At 39.9% G+C, this 16,707-nt stretch overlaps 5 protein-coding genes across 5 annotated transcripts in view; 3 read left to right on the top strand and 2 right to left on the bottom strand.

The window, feature by feature from the left end:
* The window catches only part of LOC145449520 (tRNA (cytosine(72)-C(5))-methyltransferase NSUN6-like), a 264,578-nt gene that overhangs the window by 191,772 nt on the left and 56,099 nt on the right, over positions 1–16,707 (bottom strand). The gene's annotated exons all lie outside the window — the stretch shown is intronic.
* On the top strand, positions 2,396–8,896 carry LOC145449510 (uncharacterized). Its single transcript, XM_080327897.1, has 8 exons — positions 2,396–3,891; positions 6,738–6,798; positions 6,869–7,037; positions 7,100–7,228; positions 7,297–7,440; positions 8,047–8,115; positions 8,206–8,334; positions 8,404–8,896. Exons 1-8 carry the CDS (start codon positions 2,814–2,816, stop codon positions 8,443–8,445), a joined length of 1,821 nt encoding a protein of 606 aa, XP_080184023.1. The 5' UTR covers positions 2,396–2,813; the 3' UTR covers positions 8,446–8,896.
* LOC145449526 (kelch-like protein 25) lies at positions 9,925–11,646 on the top strand. The gene has a single exon (XM_080327916.1). It carries the CDS (start codon positions 10,132–10,134, stop codon positions 11,185–11,187), a length of 1,056 nt encoding a protein of 351 aa, XP_080184042.1. The 5' UTR covers positions 9,925–10,131; the 3' UTR covers positions 11,188–11,646.
* On the bottom strand, positions 11,479–13,021 carry LOC145449527 (GMP reductase 2-like). The gene has a single exon (XM_080327917.1). It carries the CDS (start codon positions 12,878–12,880, stop codon positions 11,840–11,842), a length of 1,041 nt encoding a protein of 346 aa, XP_080184043.1. The 5' UTR covers positions 12,881–13,021; the 3' UTR covers positions 11,479–11,839.
* On the top strand, positions 13,214–14,667 carry LOC145449519 (uncharacterized). The gene has a single exon (XM_080327908.1). It carries the CDS (start codon positions 13,233–13,235, stop codon positions 14,598–14,600), a length of 1,368 nt encoding a protein of 455 aa, XP_080184034.1. The 5' UTR covers positions 13,214–13,232; the 3' UTR covers positions 14,601–14,667.

Here is a 16,707-nt window from a genome sequence, read left to right as displayed (position 1 = left end):
CTTCTTCCCGTGCAATAAGATTGCCCCATGATTAAATTGTATTTTGTATAGGCTATACAACATAAACTACGTTGTAGTGTAGTCCTGAAAAGACCACGCTTACGGAATGGTAAATTAAATTCTAGCCGTTTCGCCCGTTTGTAGACTTCATTCTCTCTCATGATTGATAGTAATTTGTAATGCGAGGGAAAGAGCTTGTTAGTGAGGTTCGGAATTCAGATAGATCTGCCTACTTTAGAGACTAGCTTCATTCGATGTAAATGAATTTGGTAGTGATATGAGCAAAATGACTTGCATTCTGCAGTATATACTATGGGGTGGGGCCGTGGGCTATATGACACATTTGAATTATATTGCCAGAGTCCAAAGTATGTCGATAATTATTAGCTGAATCATTTCTATATTCCTAGAAAAAAATTTAAGGTATGCTTCTGCAATGTTCAGTACCTGCCATCGTTGCCGTAATCTGTAAAATTGTTAAAAATGGAACTGAATTTGTAAAGTAACTGCAATTGGGTCAAAAATATGTTCAATAATTGTAATTGAAGTGATTGTATTCGTAATCATAGATTTGCGAATGTATGTAACCGCAAAGTCATGTTCAGCAGAAACTTGTCAAAATCTGCATCCAGAGACCGAGAATTGTATTTCGATGCGTAATTATTCAGTTGCATGTTGAAAATAATCTTCTATCCTTCAAATAAAAGAATGGCTTAATATTCGTACGTTGTAGGCGACTCGAGTCGCGATTTTTTGGTGACTCAACCTGACTCGAATAATTTTTTCAAATGCTTGTACTAGTCAATTTTTGTATCAACTCAACTTGTGCTAGAGCCTAGAGTCATTGTGCATGACTCGAACCAAGTCATTTGACTCGAGACAAGGTCGGCCAAGACAGACATTTTGTCGTAACTTCAAAGAATAGTCAAGTTATCACATTATTGGTATTTCGTCTATCAGTCCTGATACTTGTAGGGTCATAGGCTAAACCATCATGCTGTGTTTGTTTAGACATCAGCAAAGCATTTGACTCTGTTAACCACCAGATACTGATTAGAAAACTTGTTCAGTTTGGCATACGTGGTATTGCCTCGAAACTTATATCTGACTACTTGAAAAACCGACGACAATGTGTGTATGTCAATAGTACTATCTCCGCTCCATCAACTATAACTTGTGGCGTCCCTCAGGGGTCTGTATTGGGGCCTTTATTATTTCTTATATATATCAATGATGTTAGCAAGGTCTCCTCTCTGAAAACCGTACTATTCGCTGATGATGCCTGTTTCTCAGCATCCTCAACATCCTTGCAGACCTTGCAAGAATTGACATCTAACGAAACGACAAAGATCTGTAATTGGATGAGAAGTAATCAACTTTCCATCAACCCCAGTAAAACCCAACTTCTCTTATTTAATAATTCCAATTCGCTAAAAACAATCCATTTTCTGTAAGAATCAATCAAACTATCATTAACCCAGCTGATCACGTTCGCTATCTTGGAATTCTTGTCGATTCGAAATTGTCATGGAAACCTCAGATCGACTCAGTCACCTCGAAATTGTCAAGGGCTACGGGCATGCTACAACGATTGAAATATCTAATGCCACAAAAAGTACTGTGCGCAGTGTATTTTGCTATTTTTCAATCTCAGCTTCAATATGCAATAAATATATGGGGACATACAAATGTAACAAACCTTACAAAAATCAAAACTCTCCAGAACCAGGCTCTTCGTGTCATTAGTAAATTACCTCCCAGGCAACGAATTCTCCGGAATATCGAAGTCATGGTATACTCGAGTTGCCGACCTAATTCAGTACGAGACGGCAAAGATGATGCACACCATCTTCCACACAAACAGGTTATACTTTAATTCGCATTTTACAACTTTTGCGAAAACTCATGGTTATGAAACTAGACACTGTAGACAGGTATCGAGAAATTCTATTTCGCTGCCTCTCCTGTCCCGATCTTCATCCCGCAATAGTTTACATTTTGTCGGTGCGAAAACTTGGAATGATCTCCCTGCAGAGCTGATACCAATACCGCCATGGCAGTTTAAAAAATATATAAAAATTATCTACTCCAAACGTACTGTTGATTTTTTTCTTTATAGAATGCTTGTTCTAATGTTATCCTTTATTACACCTTTACTAAAGCTTAATATCGTGTCGTTAGTCATATATTTACTGAATGTTGACTCTACGTATATGTGTGTGATTTAATATATAGGTTTCACGTAATTATTTATATATGCATCAAACACTCCAAATGGGTGGCGACTGACTCTGAAGGCCTAACGGCCCCTCGTCGTCTCCCAGTCTATACCGCAATATTTGTTTGGTATACTTCTTTATTTATTGATGTGACGAATAAAAGACTATCTATCTATCTATCTAAACTGTTAAGATTGAGGAAAATTACTATGCGAGCCATTCTATATCACTCGAGCAGAGTTGAAAAAAGTGGGTTGAACTGGATTGAACTGAAAACTTAACAGTGAACATAATCACTTGGAGTCGAGTCAAATCACTATATGAGTCGGACTCGACCCTCTACTAGCTGAATTGAACTAATGACTCGAATTGACTCAAGTCAAAACTATATAAGGGTGATTGACTTGTGACCAGGAACCTTGTGACTTGGTTACAAACCCTGGTTGTGGAGATCATAGTGAACTTACAAATTACGATTTCACAGCTAAATAGACATGTTGGTATGGTAGCAGTATAAGTCAGAGTACATCGTATACATGAAACTGCATATTCATTGCAGGGCTTCACCATACCATACCGTTTCAAATATAATGTATGATGTTCAGGTATTTTAGCAATATTTGGATTAGGATGCATAGTCGTTCCAGCAGATCTCGTGAAGTTTCTGAAGTCGTGACGTTGGCCGAAATTCAAAATAAAAACAAATCCACCGGCCTGCGATCAACAATTCATCTTTGGAGAGGCGACATCACTAAGTTGAAGATCGATGCTATAGTGAATGCCGCCAACACGAGCCTACTAGGTGGAGGTGGAGTTGATGGAGCGATCCATGCTGCCGCCGGGTGGGAGCTTCTGGAAGAATGTAAAGAACTGGATGGCTGTGAAACTGGTGGAGCCAAAATCACAAAGGGTTATCAACTTCCGGCAAAGCATGTGATTCATGCTGTTGGTCCAATGTTCCGAAATCGTAAAAGCGACAAAGAAAAGCTCTCCGGCTGTTACGAAACATCTTTGAATTTGCTGGCTGAACATAAATTGAAAAGTATCGCATTCCCTTGTATATCGACTGGTATCTATGGATACCCAAACAAGGACGCCGCCCGTGTGGCACTTGAGACGGTTGAGAATTGGATGTATAAAAACCCTGACAGAGTAGAAGCTGTCATTTTTTGTCTTTTTCTCAAAGAAGACGTGCGCATCTACGAAAAGGAAATTGAAAAGTACTTCGCTGAGAGTTCGGAAATGGAGGTTGACAATCCGGAATATTCTAGTGAAAAGACTGACAAAATCAGCAATGATCAAAGACAAAGCGAACCCAAGGAGCAGGACAGTTGCCCAGAGGAGAGCAATTGCAATCAACAGTCAAGTCTGAATAAAATACTAGAAACCAGAGCAGACGATCTTTCAGCTGGTCAACATTCGAATACAGTTGAAGACGCAGTAACTGGAGCAAAAGATATTCAAGGCCATCCAAATGAACATGAAAATATAGCAATGAAAAGAAATGATGAAGATAAGAAAGCAATTGAAGCAGCAGATCACCTAGACAATCAAAATTCTAATGAAAACGAAAAGCAAGAGACCAGAAATGATCTGCAAGGCAATCCACCTTTGAATTCAGCCGAAGAGAAAGCAACGGAAGCAACAGACCTTCGAGAAACCGCCAAAAAAGGTGAGGGTGACACTGAATAATAGACGGAAGGAGATTGAAGCTCCACTGTGGACGGAAGGTAGCTCCCGATTTAGGAAGCTGCTATCTCCATATTTGCGTCGTCATTTTGAGCGAGCCACCCGGATAAATTTATTGTACATCTCAAAAGACTTCAGTTTTTCAGTTATTTGAGTGTGATGTTTGCCAATCCCATCCAGAGTGCTAGTAAGCGCCGTACCGAGTAGGATTGGTGGTACTTCCTGCCTTTAAATGTATTACGGTTCCATTGTTATTCCACTCTAATAATATGATTATGATTTATCAATGCCTGTTCGAGTCAAACTTCTTAGATCGAATGTTTCGTACCGGTACTTGTATTTGGATGTTTTGAGCCACCATTGACCTTTCTTCTGTGAATTGCAACAGTTGAACTGAACATGTCCTGTTTCAATTTTAGACGTATAAATTAACTGTTGTCTGTTTTAAGTGCAGGTATTTGATCATTTTCATTTGATTTTGTCATTTACATCTTCATGACAGCTGCCAAAAACTGTCTGCAATTACTTTGTTTCCTTGATTGTTGTTAATTCTTTAGCTGTTTTAGTACTTGAAGGTTATTGAGGTAGACAATTTCTTGCATGGCGCCATATCATTATGAAAGGGAAGCATGTGAGCCGGAGAGCTGATGTGTCGTAAGTCATTTATTGAAGATGCACTGTTACAAGCAGGGCTGTGGAGTCGGTAAATTTTACCACCGACTCCGGCTCCACACATTTTCAATATACCGACTCTGACTCCTGAGTCTTTAAACATACCGACTCCGACTCCTGGATTTTTAAACGTTCCGACTCCCGACTCCGACTCCAGCATTATTACCAATTTACTTCAAAAATTATATGCCACATTGTCGGTTGAATGACTATCATACAACCATTAAACATATGCAAACATATGATTAACGGTGGCATGCTAAATTGTTTAATTGTGGAACAGCTCGAATTATCCACCATGCAATTAACATGAAAGAAAGATTTGCTAAATATCCTTCCATTTTCAAGTTTTTATAACATGGACTCTCTAATATCATGAATGTATGAATCATTCAAATGTGGCAGATATCCAATCCTGTATCATAAAAATGTAGATAAAAAATTCAAGTGTAGCTCTTGTGTATGAGGCAGCAATTAATAAAGAGATTGAACTTACTAATTTTGTCATTGCACACTATCCTGATTACAAGCACACACACTCTTACTACTAATGAAAGACATTGGTCGTAAATGGAATTTAGTTAAGTAGTCAAAGACCATAGCCTATGTCTAGTCTACATGTACTTAATCAAGTATTCAAGGATTGGGACTTGCAGTCTTTCTTAATCATTTGTTCGACCCAAACAGCTAAGCTACACTACAAATATTTTTAATTTTGTCAAGTGGGAAGCATCGTTTGATCATAATTTCATCATTTTTACAATTTTACAAAACCAGCCGATGCAGTTGCTCTGTCACAGTAATGGTATAATTCCAAAAATTGCATCAATTTTGACTGCATCGCGAAAACGCATATTGCGATTTTCTTCCCCTGTGCAACTGAGTTGTAATTTGCAAGTAAGGTCTAATTTTATCTATATCAGGGGTGGGCAACATTTTCGGCCAAAGGGACACATGAGATTTACGAACCATTGCGCGGGCAACTGAAAGGTTGATAACCTTTTTTTAGTCGTCCGATAGGAGCGAACCGAATTAGGTAACATTGCAAACAAGACTTGTATTAATACGCTCTAAAATTGGTAACAATATGTCATGCAACTGTGCAGTGCGCAATTAGACCCTGCAATTTTTCTGCAAGATAATGACTGAATTATATCAATAAATATGTTGCTAACATACATTGGGGGTCGCATCTGTATACCATTGGGCTCATTTGGCAAGGACAGGATTATTCAACGTTTAGACATAGCAAAATCGACGCTAACAGTGAACATGCCTCTGTCATTTTGTGCAAATGTTTTGTCGACGATCTCGCTGCAAGTTCACAAGCGAAGCCGTATGTTGGACGACACGTTATCATCCCCTAATTGCGAATATAGTTAGACTCAATTCTGTGAATAATATGTATTTATAATTTTCAGAAGGGGGCTCAGATACTGAATGCAAGAAATCGAGTGACAATGAATCATGCGAAGTACCGAGAAAAAGTTCAAGTCAAATAAATCTGCTATGAAATATTCTACTTTATGATCATATACGAAGATCTGGGATAAATGTGGCTGGCCCCCGCATACGTCAATGCGTCAGAACTGGTGTTTTAGTCATCATCAAATTTCGCGGTCATGCTAATCAAATTTTGGTTGGCCGTGCAATTGTACCTGATGTCATAAATAATTTCGAGAATTACCTCGCGGGCCATACCTAACCTTCTCGTGTGCCAAATTTGGCCTGCGTGCCACGGGCTGGCCGCACCTGGTCTGTATGGTTATTAATAACAGTGATACATATGGTGGTACATAAAAATTCTATTGAAAATGTTTCATAGCAAATGCTTTGATGATAGAGAAGTTGGAATCGGAGTCGAAGTCAGCGTCATTCTCACAAACTCCGACTCCGACTCCAGTCAGTATTTTCTCACCGACTCCGACTATTATAGTTTTCACGACTCCGACTCTACAGCCCTGGTTACAAGGGACAAAGTCTAATATTGCCGCCACTAAAACTGCGTTCAAATATTCGTTAATTGTCGTTTCAATCACAAAATATTTTGTGAAGTTATTTGTTGCTGTTGTGCACAGGCCTCCATTCTCATGGATATTTGTAGACTTGAAATATCTGATATTCATTTGTGCCTTCACTGAATATTGTATTCTATAGATCTTCACCAGCAAGAATTGTCACCTTCAGAGCGGTTGGACTGGATACAAAAGTTTGAGAGGTAACACGGTATTAGACATATAAATTTGAGCTTAATAGGGTGTTAGCTAATTGAAATATGTCTCGTTCAGTTTGGAACTTGAACTCAATCGACGACCAGTATTGAAAAATACGGAACCCTGGTTGGACGAACAACACTTTTCAGGCTTGCTATTTGTTGGTGGGCTTGACATATCATACCACAAGACAGAAAATAAGGCTTGCGTTTCTCTTGTGATTCTGTCTTTCCCTAATCTTGAGGTTTGTGGTCTTGCTATCAACTCTGTTTCCTTGAGCATTTACATACGAGTTTCATCTTGCAGTTAGTCTATGAAAATAGTACAATTGAAGTCATTTCCACTCCATATATACCTGGATATCTGGCATATCGAGAAGCTGATCATTTCAAAGAAAAATTACAAGCAGCAAAAGATACCAAGTATTCGCCACAGGTTGATATTTTACAATGCCTGTATCACTATTATATTTTAACTGAACATGTATTATTTGTTACTTATAGGTGGTCCTGGTTGATGGTAATGGGATACTGCACCCTCGAAGATATGGTTCTGCTGTCATGGTCGGACTGGATGCAGATCTACCAACAATTGGAGTGGCAAAAAATTTGATGGTGATGGAAGAATTTGGGATTTCACGAGAGAAGGTTAGTGGTACAAGTTTATGTTCATTTAATGTCCCAATCGTGACTTGGAGTTATGTGGGTGGATATCACTAAACAACAGAATTGCAACCCATCGTCCTATCAGATCTCCAACAAATTCGGCATTACTCAATTAGCAGTAATGCCTTGAATTTCTGTTGGGGTAGGCCTATGTCTAACATGTGCAGTGTGCAGGCAGTGCCTTACCATGAATTGTAAGCCGGCAATTTCTTGTAGAAACTTTGATTAGTCATTCTTTTAGAAGTATTTGAAATTTGTTTGCAGGTTAAAATCTGGATTGCTTTTTTTTCAAACTACTTTTCAAAGATCGACTCTTTTACTACTTATACTGGTTGCATAGTATCATTAGCTATTTTGACCACCCCTGTGAGTTGGTCGCATTTCAGCAATGATAACTCAAAGGCAGAGGTGTGTACTTGTCTTGTGTGTGGGAAATTCCGTATCAATCGCAAATCCTTGACATGTTTGTTGAACCTCGTTTGCACGCCATCTAGTCCTGAAAGATTTGTTTTTTTTTGTTGTTGCATGTTAAGCATTGCTGAATTTGAATCTGCCTTTTTAGTAATGCAAGTGCTCTAGATTTCTCAGATCGAAGATATTGAAAGTAAGGGGGGCACGATAGACATAACCACAGATAAAGGAGAAATTATCGGTAAGGTGAGATATTATGCTATTACGAACTGGAAAGTAGGATATGCCTTCATTCACAATTTACGTTTATCATTATTATTTGTATCTTTGTTGCAGGCTGTGCGTACCAGCGATATGAGCCGTAAGCCAGTTTTCGTATCAGTCGGACACAAGTGCAACCTTGAGACTGCAGTTGCCCTCACTCTGGCATGCTGCCGCTACAAAATACCTGAGCCTATTCGTCAAGTGAGCAAGTTCATTATATGCAACTCAACGTTGTCATCTTACATACCGGTAATCCTTCCTTGCATATAGGCCGACCATGTTTCAAAAATGACTTTGAAGAAAGAGACTTGATTGAAGACGTCACCCAAGAGCATATGATGTGTTGCTATGTTGTAATTGTGTGTATTTATATGCACTGTTGGTCGTCCCGGGCCTTCAATTCTGAGTTATATCTATCACATAACTTTATTCCACTGTTATAATATATCTACGGGGCCTATGATAACTTAGTTAGGTCCCGATGCCTATAACATATTTTATGTCTAGTTGAATAATGTTTGTGATGCTAATAAATAACACATATTTTATCAATTTTGGGAATTTTATATAATGCTTATTAGAGTTGTATTGCTACAAAACGACGGATGCCCTGATTGGTCCAAGTGTAAGTTGATATCTGTATCAGTGTGCGTTGGCTGATGTTTAAACTGTGAATTTAGAATCTGTCAGTCTGTAATATGAAGTTGATATGTTGCGATTGCAATGCTGGGTTTTCGCAAATAAACTTGATGCATTTCTGGTACTTTCCTTTGAAGAAGTTTCATAAGTTCTCTGCTTCGTCATTTTCATGAAGCCTTTCCCATTTATGGTTTGCCACAGCAGATCAGACCGCAGCGTTACTGTTCGGCTATCGTCTTTACGCTAGATGCCTATCCTGCCACAAGCTTAACCATTCGCCTAGATCTGGACCAGGCGCTGGAATGGATTGTGGTCGCTAGTGACAGCATTTTGAGCGACAGGAAATTCCTGCCAATTCTTACTTGGTACGACGACGTAACATGAGGTTCACATGGCCTTCGTAAAGTTCAGGTTAATCGAGGATGAAGGGTAAACACGCAGCAGCGCGCACATACAACCTTATGCAGTCAGATTATAAGGGTAGTAACGACAAACCCCGATGCGCATCAAAACCGAAGCAAACTGGTCAGTGGTCAGGTTATACATCAAACTGCAATTATCTTTAAACTTCAGGTATATTAATTACGCACAGCCCGCGTCAAACCACGCATCGAAGACAGTCGCTCATATCATCGAATGTCACATTCGATAATATCATGGGTTAATTTACTTTTATATTTCCCGCTCATTGGATCGTCATTAAAATACATTGTTCTCGTAGTTCGAACCTTGCCGCATCGCAACCTCGTAATACTTCGATTATTATCAACTTAATTTCAACACACAGTTGGATAGCAAGACTAACCTGAACTGAAGGTTGCCGTCTCAAGTGAGGCATATCAACTTTGCTTGTACCCGGTGCTGAAACTCGCTTTCCCCCTTTCCCTGATATTTCGGTATGCTACATCTCACAGTGAGTGAAACAATCACTGTGCAATTGCACAATCTACATGCCTCTACATGCCAAATGGTAAATTTTTCACACTTCGTGTTCGGAAGACTTGAAAAAAGGTTAACTTTCTCGCTCAACGCCCAAAATACAGTTTTTCTTTCACATTATCAGGTGGTTGACTAAACAAAAAATGATGAAATGAAGGAGAGGTTATGTGAGGCTTGTACCTAGTGAGTAGTGCGTCTGTCCTGTCCTGCACGGAATTGATTTGTAGCTCGGTTTAGTCTTGTAATACAGTTCGGTGATTTTGTCGTTTTTCGTCGCTTGGTTGATTCTTTGCTCGAGCCGGTTGTTTTTTGTTTGACTGGCGTCTTGGGTGTCGCCTTGCGTAGCGTGAGTGCCTTAGCGTTGGCAACGTATTCGTGACTATAGTGCTTTCGGACTATCGGCTGTGTTTCAATTTACCAATGACTTCTCTAACTAAACACACGTGGGCCGAAAGAAAACCGCTAAGTGAACCGCGTGTGTACACCAGCGTAGCGCTATGTGAAGGGCTCATATACGTTGTGGGAGGATGCGACAAGGTAGGCCAGCCAGTAAATTCACTCGAAGTGTACGACCCGACTTCCGATGAGTGGACCAGCTTGAGAAACATGCCGACCAAGCGGGCGGCGCCTATCGTTGCTTCAATCGGTGATAAAATTATTGCAATCGGCGGTATAGGAGAGGATCAAAGACCAGTTGATGTAGTCGAAGTGTATATTATTGAAGAAAACAAATGGAAACGGCTGCAGCCTCTATCGGAGGCGTTAATGGGGATGGGGCACTTGATAAGAGATAACAAGGTCCACATATTTGGTGGCATGGGCAGTGACACCAACCCACGAGATCACTTCAAATGTCTCGAAGTAGAGGGTGGCTCTAAAGAACGCTGGCAAGCATATCAGCCAATGCCCTCACCGAGATATGCATGCTCTGCTTTTCTTAAAAACAACAAAGCATATGTCGTTGGTGGTAGAAGAGGAAAACTACCAGTCGCAAACTTTGAAGTCTATGCATATGACACGAAGTCGTGGACCATCTATCCAGACATGCTAACAAAGCGCTTATTTCCGAGCTATGTCATGACAGACCATTTCTTGGTCACACTCGGTGGCTTGAAGGCAACTGTTCAACAGGGATTTTCTGATGCATGCGAAGTCTACAATGTCGACAGTCAAGAAAAGGGTGAATGGCTAACCAACAAGAAAATGACCATGCCCACAAAGCGTGGTGATTTTGTTGCAGTGGCAATTGATAATCAAGTCATTGTGACTGGTGGACTAGGAAACCAAGGAACTCCAGTATCATCAACAGAGTTGTTTGATCCTGAATCGAAAAAGTGGAAGCGGCTATCTGACATGCCGAAAGCGCTTGGAACTTGTTCTTCCACCGTGTCGAGAGGACAGTTGTATGTATTTGGAGGCCTGAGCGCCGAAGGACCCACAGGATCATGCTATGCATTCTTGAACACCTCTACGTAACTAAAAATTATACTCTTTTCCGTGCTCAACAATTTCAAGAGAACTAGTTATTTTAACTATATTTTAAATCATGGCATTGTATGTATTTTAAACTTGTATTGTGAAAATCTAATCAAGTTTTCACTTGTGTTTAGATTTGAACGCATGAGTGTTGAAGGACCCACGGGATCATGTTATGCAATGTTCCTTAACAGCTCTATAGAACTATAAAATTGCACTCTTTTCCTTGCTTGCTCAATCGCTCAATCCTTGCTGAAACAATTTATAAGAACTAGTTACTTTACGACTGCATTTTAAATCTTGATACTGAATTGCATGCATTTTTAACAACGAAATTTCTCTGTGCAAATATGCGCATTTCAGGCACAAAACGCTAGAAATCATTGCGTTCTAGTACTTGATCAGTGTTTCATGTGAAGATATGTATGATATGAGAAACATATGGCAGATGGCACGAAACGCTCTTAGTACTCGATCAGTGTTTCATGTACACTTGTACAGTCATGCAATATGAGAAACATATGGTGCAACAATAGATGCATTTCCTGTGATTGTGCAGATGAATGGAACATGTATACAGAGGCACACAGATATTTTACTAATGATAGCACTGATGCACAAGTATATCCAGACAGACAGTTGCAATCTCTAATTATTGACCGAACATATTATTCAACTGCTGTGTTACTCTGATGAAAGTTGTCCTTCTGCTCAACTCTTTGAGCTTAGAAGCACCGACGTACGTACACGTAGATCTGATCCCTCCAAGAATATCCTTGATGGTCCCATTCACATCCCCTTTGTATGGTATTTCAACCGTTTTTCCCTCTGATGCTCTATATTCTGCAACGCCTCCTGCATGTTTCTCCATGGCAGTGGTTGAGCTCATTCCATAAAAGAGCTTCATTTTTTTTCCGTCCCTCTCAATCAATTCGCCACCAGATTGGTCATGACCGGCGAAGAGACCGCCGATCATGACAAAGTCAGCCCCTGCGCCAAAAGCTTTAGAGACATCGCCCGGGCAGGTGCAACCTCCATCGGAAATAATATGGCCTCCAAGTCCATGTGCGGCGTCAGCGCATTCGATCACTGCACTGACTTGAGGGTAACCGACGCCAGTTTTTTTCCTTGTAGTACAAACAGATCCAGGTCCGATACCTACTTTGATTACATCTGCACCAGACAATAGCAGCTCCTCCACCATTTCTCCAGTTACTACATTTCCAGCAAAGATAGTATGATTTGGAAAAGATTTTCGTACCTTTTTCAGATAGTCCACAAAATATTCGGAATAGCCATTAGCTACGTCTAGGCATATGTATTTAATCAATGGCACTTTTTCGATGGCCTCGGATATCTTGGTGAAGTCCGTGTCACTAGTGCCAGAACTTATTGCGACATGGTCCATGCATTCAGGATTATTGGCGGCAAAATCGACCCACTCTTCCGCAGTGTAGTGCTTGTGTATTGTCACAAACATGCCATGCGGTTGAAATGCTTTCGCCATCTCGAAAGTTCCTGTGGTGTCCATATTTGCGGCTATGACAGGGACTCCATCATAGGACTGCTTCGAGTTTCTGAATGTGATGGTTCTTCGTAGGTTGACTTGACTCCGGCTTTTCAAAGTACTTCGCTTGGGTCGTAGAAGCACATCTTTGAAGTCAAGCTTTATATCGTTATCAATTCTTGGCATTATGATAACCCTAGTTTACGAAGATGCTAAAAGATGAGCATAGGAACATGAAGTAGACCAACACTACCATAACCCAAAACACTAGGCTTACATTACAGCCGCTATAATTGGATATAAGGCCATATTTGCTGATAGACGATGTTTATGCATCATGCCTTTACACATGTGTTTAGTTTGGGATGTAAAAATTATTCAATGATGTCGTCACCGCATCTGGACTGTAAACCAAGAGTTGGATTATAAATTTCATCAGCAAATTGATGGCTGTCTTCAATGTCCTAATTTGCAGTCTGATTCATTGCATATTAACTGTCAATTTTTGCCAATTAGTAGAATAACTTTCAAGTCTACAATGACCTCGAACAGTGATGGTGAAGCAATGGTGGACCAATCAGACATAGAATGCACAGTTATATCATTAGAGGAAGTGGAATTGCCGCAAGAGAAAACATTGTACAGAATAGTTGAAGGAGGCACGACACGGGGTGGTTCCAAGCTTTTCGATAGCTTGGGATACACATACACAATCAAGAATGTCACCCCTGCTAGAACCACGTGGAGGTGTTCGGTTCAAAGTAGAAATCGCTGCAATGTGACTGTAAAGCAAGTGGGACAAACATTTGAACAGCGCCTTCGGCACGATCACAAACCAACAAGTGGACAAAATGAATTAGCGGTGTTCAAAAGAATGTTGGAAAAAGCAACCGCAGATCAAAACGAACCTGCGACAAAGAGCTTAAAGCAAGGAGCCACGAACCATGATTTTCAACTCTTGAGTAAAGGTAGTGCGATTGAATTTGAACTTGATTTTGGAAACATACCCAATGAATTTCTCAGAGCTGACATTTACAATTACGGGGCAAGGCACATTGTGTTTGCAACCGATTCTCAACTTCATTTACTACAACATTCCCGGACATGGTACATGGATAGTACTATCAATTTGACTGTGAAACCTTTCACTCAAATGTTTACCATCAATGTTATGATAAGGAACATCGATTCAGTGAAGCATGTTCCCGTCATTGTTGCATTTATGACAAGGCAGAATGTATCAGATTATGAAGAAGTCATCAGCGCCATATTGTCAACAGTTGGAACAGGTATTACGCCGGGTAAAATTATTTTGGAGTATGAACAGGCAATGTGGAAAGCTGTGCAGAACAGTTTTCCTTCTGTCGAACTAAGTGGCTGCTGCTGCCATTTTCGTCATGCCGTGTTCAACATGGCGAAAACATTGGGATTGACAAAAACTAAAAACAAAGAGACAATCAGTTTGGTTGACAGGTTAATGGCGATGTGCCTACTGCCACCGTCACTTATAAAAAATACCTTCAACCACATGCACCTGATGCTGACCTACAGAAACTGCAAGAATGAAATCGCAGAGTTGTTCAAATACTTTAAAGAAACTTGGATTAATCATAATTTGTGGACAGTTGAAAACGTGACCTTATATGGTACCGAAGTCCGTATAAATGCTGACATGCATGGTTGGTACCGGCATATAAAATCATCCGAATTGTATCAGCTAATAGCAGATATTCACGAAGAGTGTGTTAAAATAAGCATTAGCCCAGATTCAACCAGTCCTGGCAATCTGTCTAAAAAGAGTGCGCACACAACTCTCAATGCGAAAATTTCTGAGACATGGAAGCATTATGAGGATGGTCTGATCGAACCAAGAGAATTGGTAACTGTTCTTTCAAGATTATTCTAGCCCTTGGCACTGTCAATTCACAGCCCACAAAAAATAAACTTGTGTGTGCTATATGAAACATTTTCAAGTGCGCTGTGTCTGTTATTCCCTTCCGATATTCGCTGGAACCAGCATATTAGCAGGCAGATGCAGGCACATCGATTTCATAATTAATGTTTACATGGGATATGCAATTATGCATTAATCACGCGCTATGATCCTGACGGGAAATCACATAGATTATGGTGTCATACACTTGCCGGTTTCATTTTCCCATCTTGCCTTGCTCATGTACATCTAAATTTGCCTCAAGCACATTGCTCTTTATGTACATGATCGATCTCAAGGAACGATAATCAAGCAAACACTTGGAACGGTTATGTGAGATGCCTATTAATTATTCACTTAGGAATCAAATATCTGTTGCCCAGATCGGTACGACAGGCGTCAAGAATTTTGGAGCATTATTCAAATGTTGCAATAAATGTTGTACTTCAGTCTTGTTAGAGTTAGAGCAGGCCTAATGACATAATAGTGGTACGTTTTGCCTAATATAACAGGTGAGCAGCGATGATTCTCCAAGTTGAGGTAATTTAATAAAAAATAAAACACAGTGTGAGCACAGGACACCGATTCCATAAAGGCATTACAGACTAGCTTTTACTGTATTTAGGCGGGCAGCTTGTATGATTGAGTCATGAATATGAAGAAAGTCATCAGCTATAATCAGAATCAGCCGAACTATGTTTGATACATCTCAAAACGAGGATGCACTGATTATTCCTTTTCTGGCTTTTCAAGAGATGAGCAGGTAAACTGTCAAATTTAGATTTCACAAGATTAAAGGTCTCTACCATCACACTGTAAGGCCCGCTGTTCCTTATATTCAAGGTTCAGGTAACCTTCACGTTGTTACATGATATACTTAGGCGTAGCTGTAGGCAATGACTTGCTAAGTCATTTATAGAAATAACTACCTGCTAAGCTGTTACATGTACTTACACAATACGCACATATTTCAACATCGTTCACTAGCGGTGCAGCATCACTCCTGGCATAAAAATACCAGTGGCATAACCACAGATTTGCGCAACTACGAGCTGTGCACCACAATTGATAGTCCTGCGATATTTGGACAACTCCCCTCCCCACCACATCTAGACCACTACAGAGGTCAAGCGCCGGCGACAGCAAGGGCGTTCATTCTTTGTTTCAAGGCACTTGCAGAATAATATAACATTGTGTGAACGAACGCTACTATAGACGACAATAGGAAGTCCATCACCGTGTGATCGATACATATTTCACTGAAGGTGCAGTAGTATAACTTCCTCTGCGACATCATGAACACATGCGACAAGTCAGGTTGAATTTTGTTGAAGTACTACTACTTTATGCAATCGTCCGTAGCGAAAATGGTTGTCATGGTCCACTTAGCATTGTATTTGGTATGCGGCGATAGGCTTTGCGCCTAGTTGTATGCTGAGATTTTGTTTAGGCTGCTTCTGTATAATGAGTGTACGCAGTTAAAGAGCAAAATTTTAGTACTTTCCCTGGAAAGGTCAATGACGGTGTTAATCTTGTCTCTATTTTTGACTTCTAATTAACGCACGTACAGAATAGTGTTGTTTTTCTATATCATCTTTGATGTTGTAGTTAGTTATATATTTAGGATTGTCTCTCTCACTATACCAATGCACAATTGTACATTGTGAGTATTGATTGTACATTTATGTCTAATATACTATAGCTGCGAATACGTGGAGATAAGTGTTTTGTTTTCATTTCGTAAGCAAATACATAAAAGCTAATCTATTTCTAAACTCGCCATTTCAATGACGAATGGAATGCTGTGTAGACATTTCAGATTCTGCGAGTAGGCTTTTCTGAACTAACTAAACGGGAGGTCAGCACTATGTGTTGGCTGGTCAGTAGCATGTGTATTAGTGTTATTGTATGATACTTAGCATAAATAGGCTTATCACATGGAAAAGGTTGCGTCTGATGAAAATCAATATAAATCAGACACTAAAACCATAATCAAGGGATTATAAACATCAGCACGTGTATTTGGACTTATGATTGTAGTGATTTATATGTTATCAAAAGTATTGGTACAGCAGTGATT

Source organism: Botryllus schlosseri, chromosome 11, assembly GCF_051294905.1.
Source record: "Botryllus schlosseri isolate E-star chromosome 11, Bs_hap1, whole genome shotgun sequence".
NCBI classification, from domain to species: domain Eukaryota; kingdom Metazoa; phylum Chordata; class Ascidiacea; order Stolidobranchia; family Styelidae; genus Botryllus; species Botryllus schlosseri.
The sequence above is the reverse complement of the archived record's forward strand: the minus strand, read 5'-3'. Positions and strand labels throughout refer to the sequence as shown.

Bases quoted from the DNA above. Each gene is read 5' to 3' on its own strand.
- LOC145449510 (XM_080327897.1), top strand. From the start codon at position 2,814: ATGATGTTCAGGTATTTTAGCAATATTTGGATTAGGATGCATAGTCGT. The intron at 6,799-6,868 runs GTAACACGGTAT...TGTCTCGTTCAG, and splicing joins TGGATACAAAAGTTTGAGAG to TTTGGAACTTGAACTCAATC. The intron at 7,038-7,099 runs GTTTGTGGTCTT...TTCATCTTGCAG, and splicing joins TGTCTTTCCCTAATCTTGAG to TTAGTCTATGAAAATAGTAC.
- LOC145449527 (XM_080327917.1), bottom strand. From the start codon at position 12,880: ATGCCAAGAATTGATAACGATATAAAGCTTGACTTCAAAGATGTGCTT.
- LOC145449526 (XM_080327916.1), top strand. From the start codon at position 10,132: ATGACTTCTCTAACTAAACACACGTGGGCCGAAAGAAAACCGCTAAGT.
- LOC145449519 (XM_080327908.1), top strand. From the start codon at position 13,233: ATGACCTCGAACAGTGATGGTGAAGCAATGGTGGACCAATCAGACATA.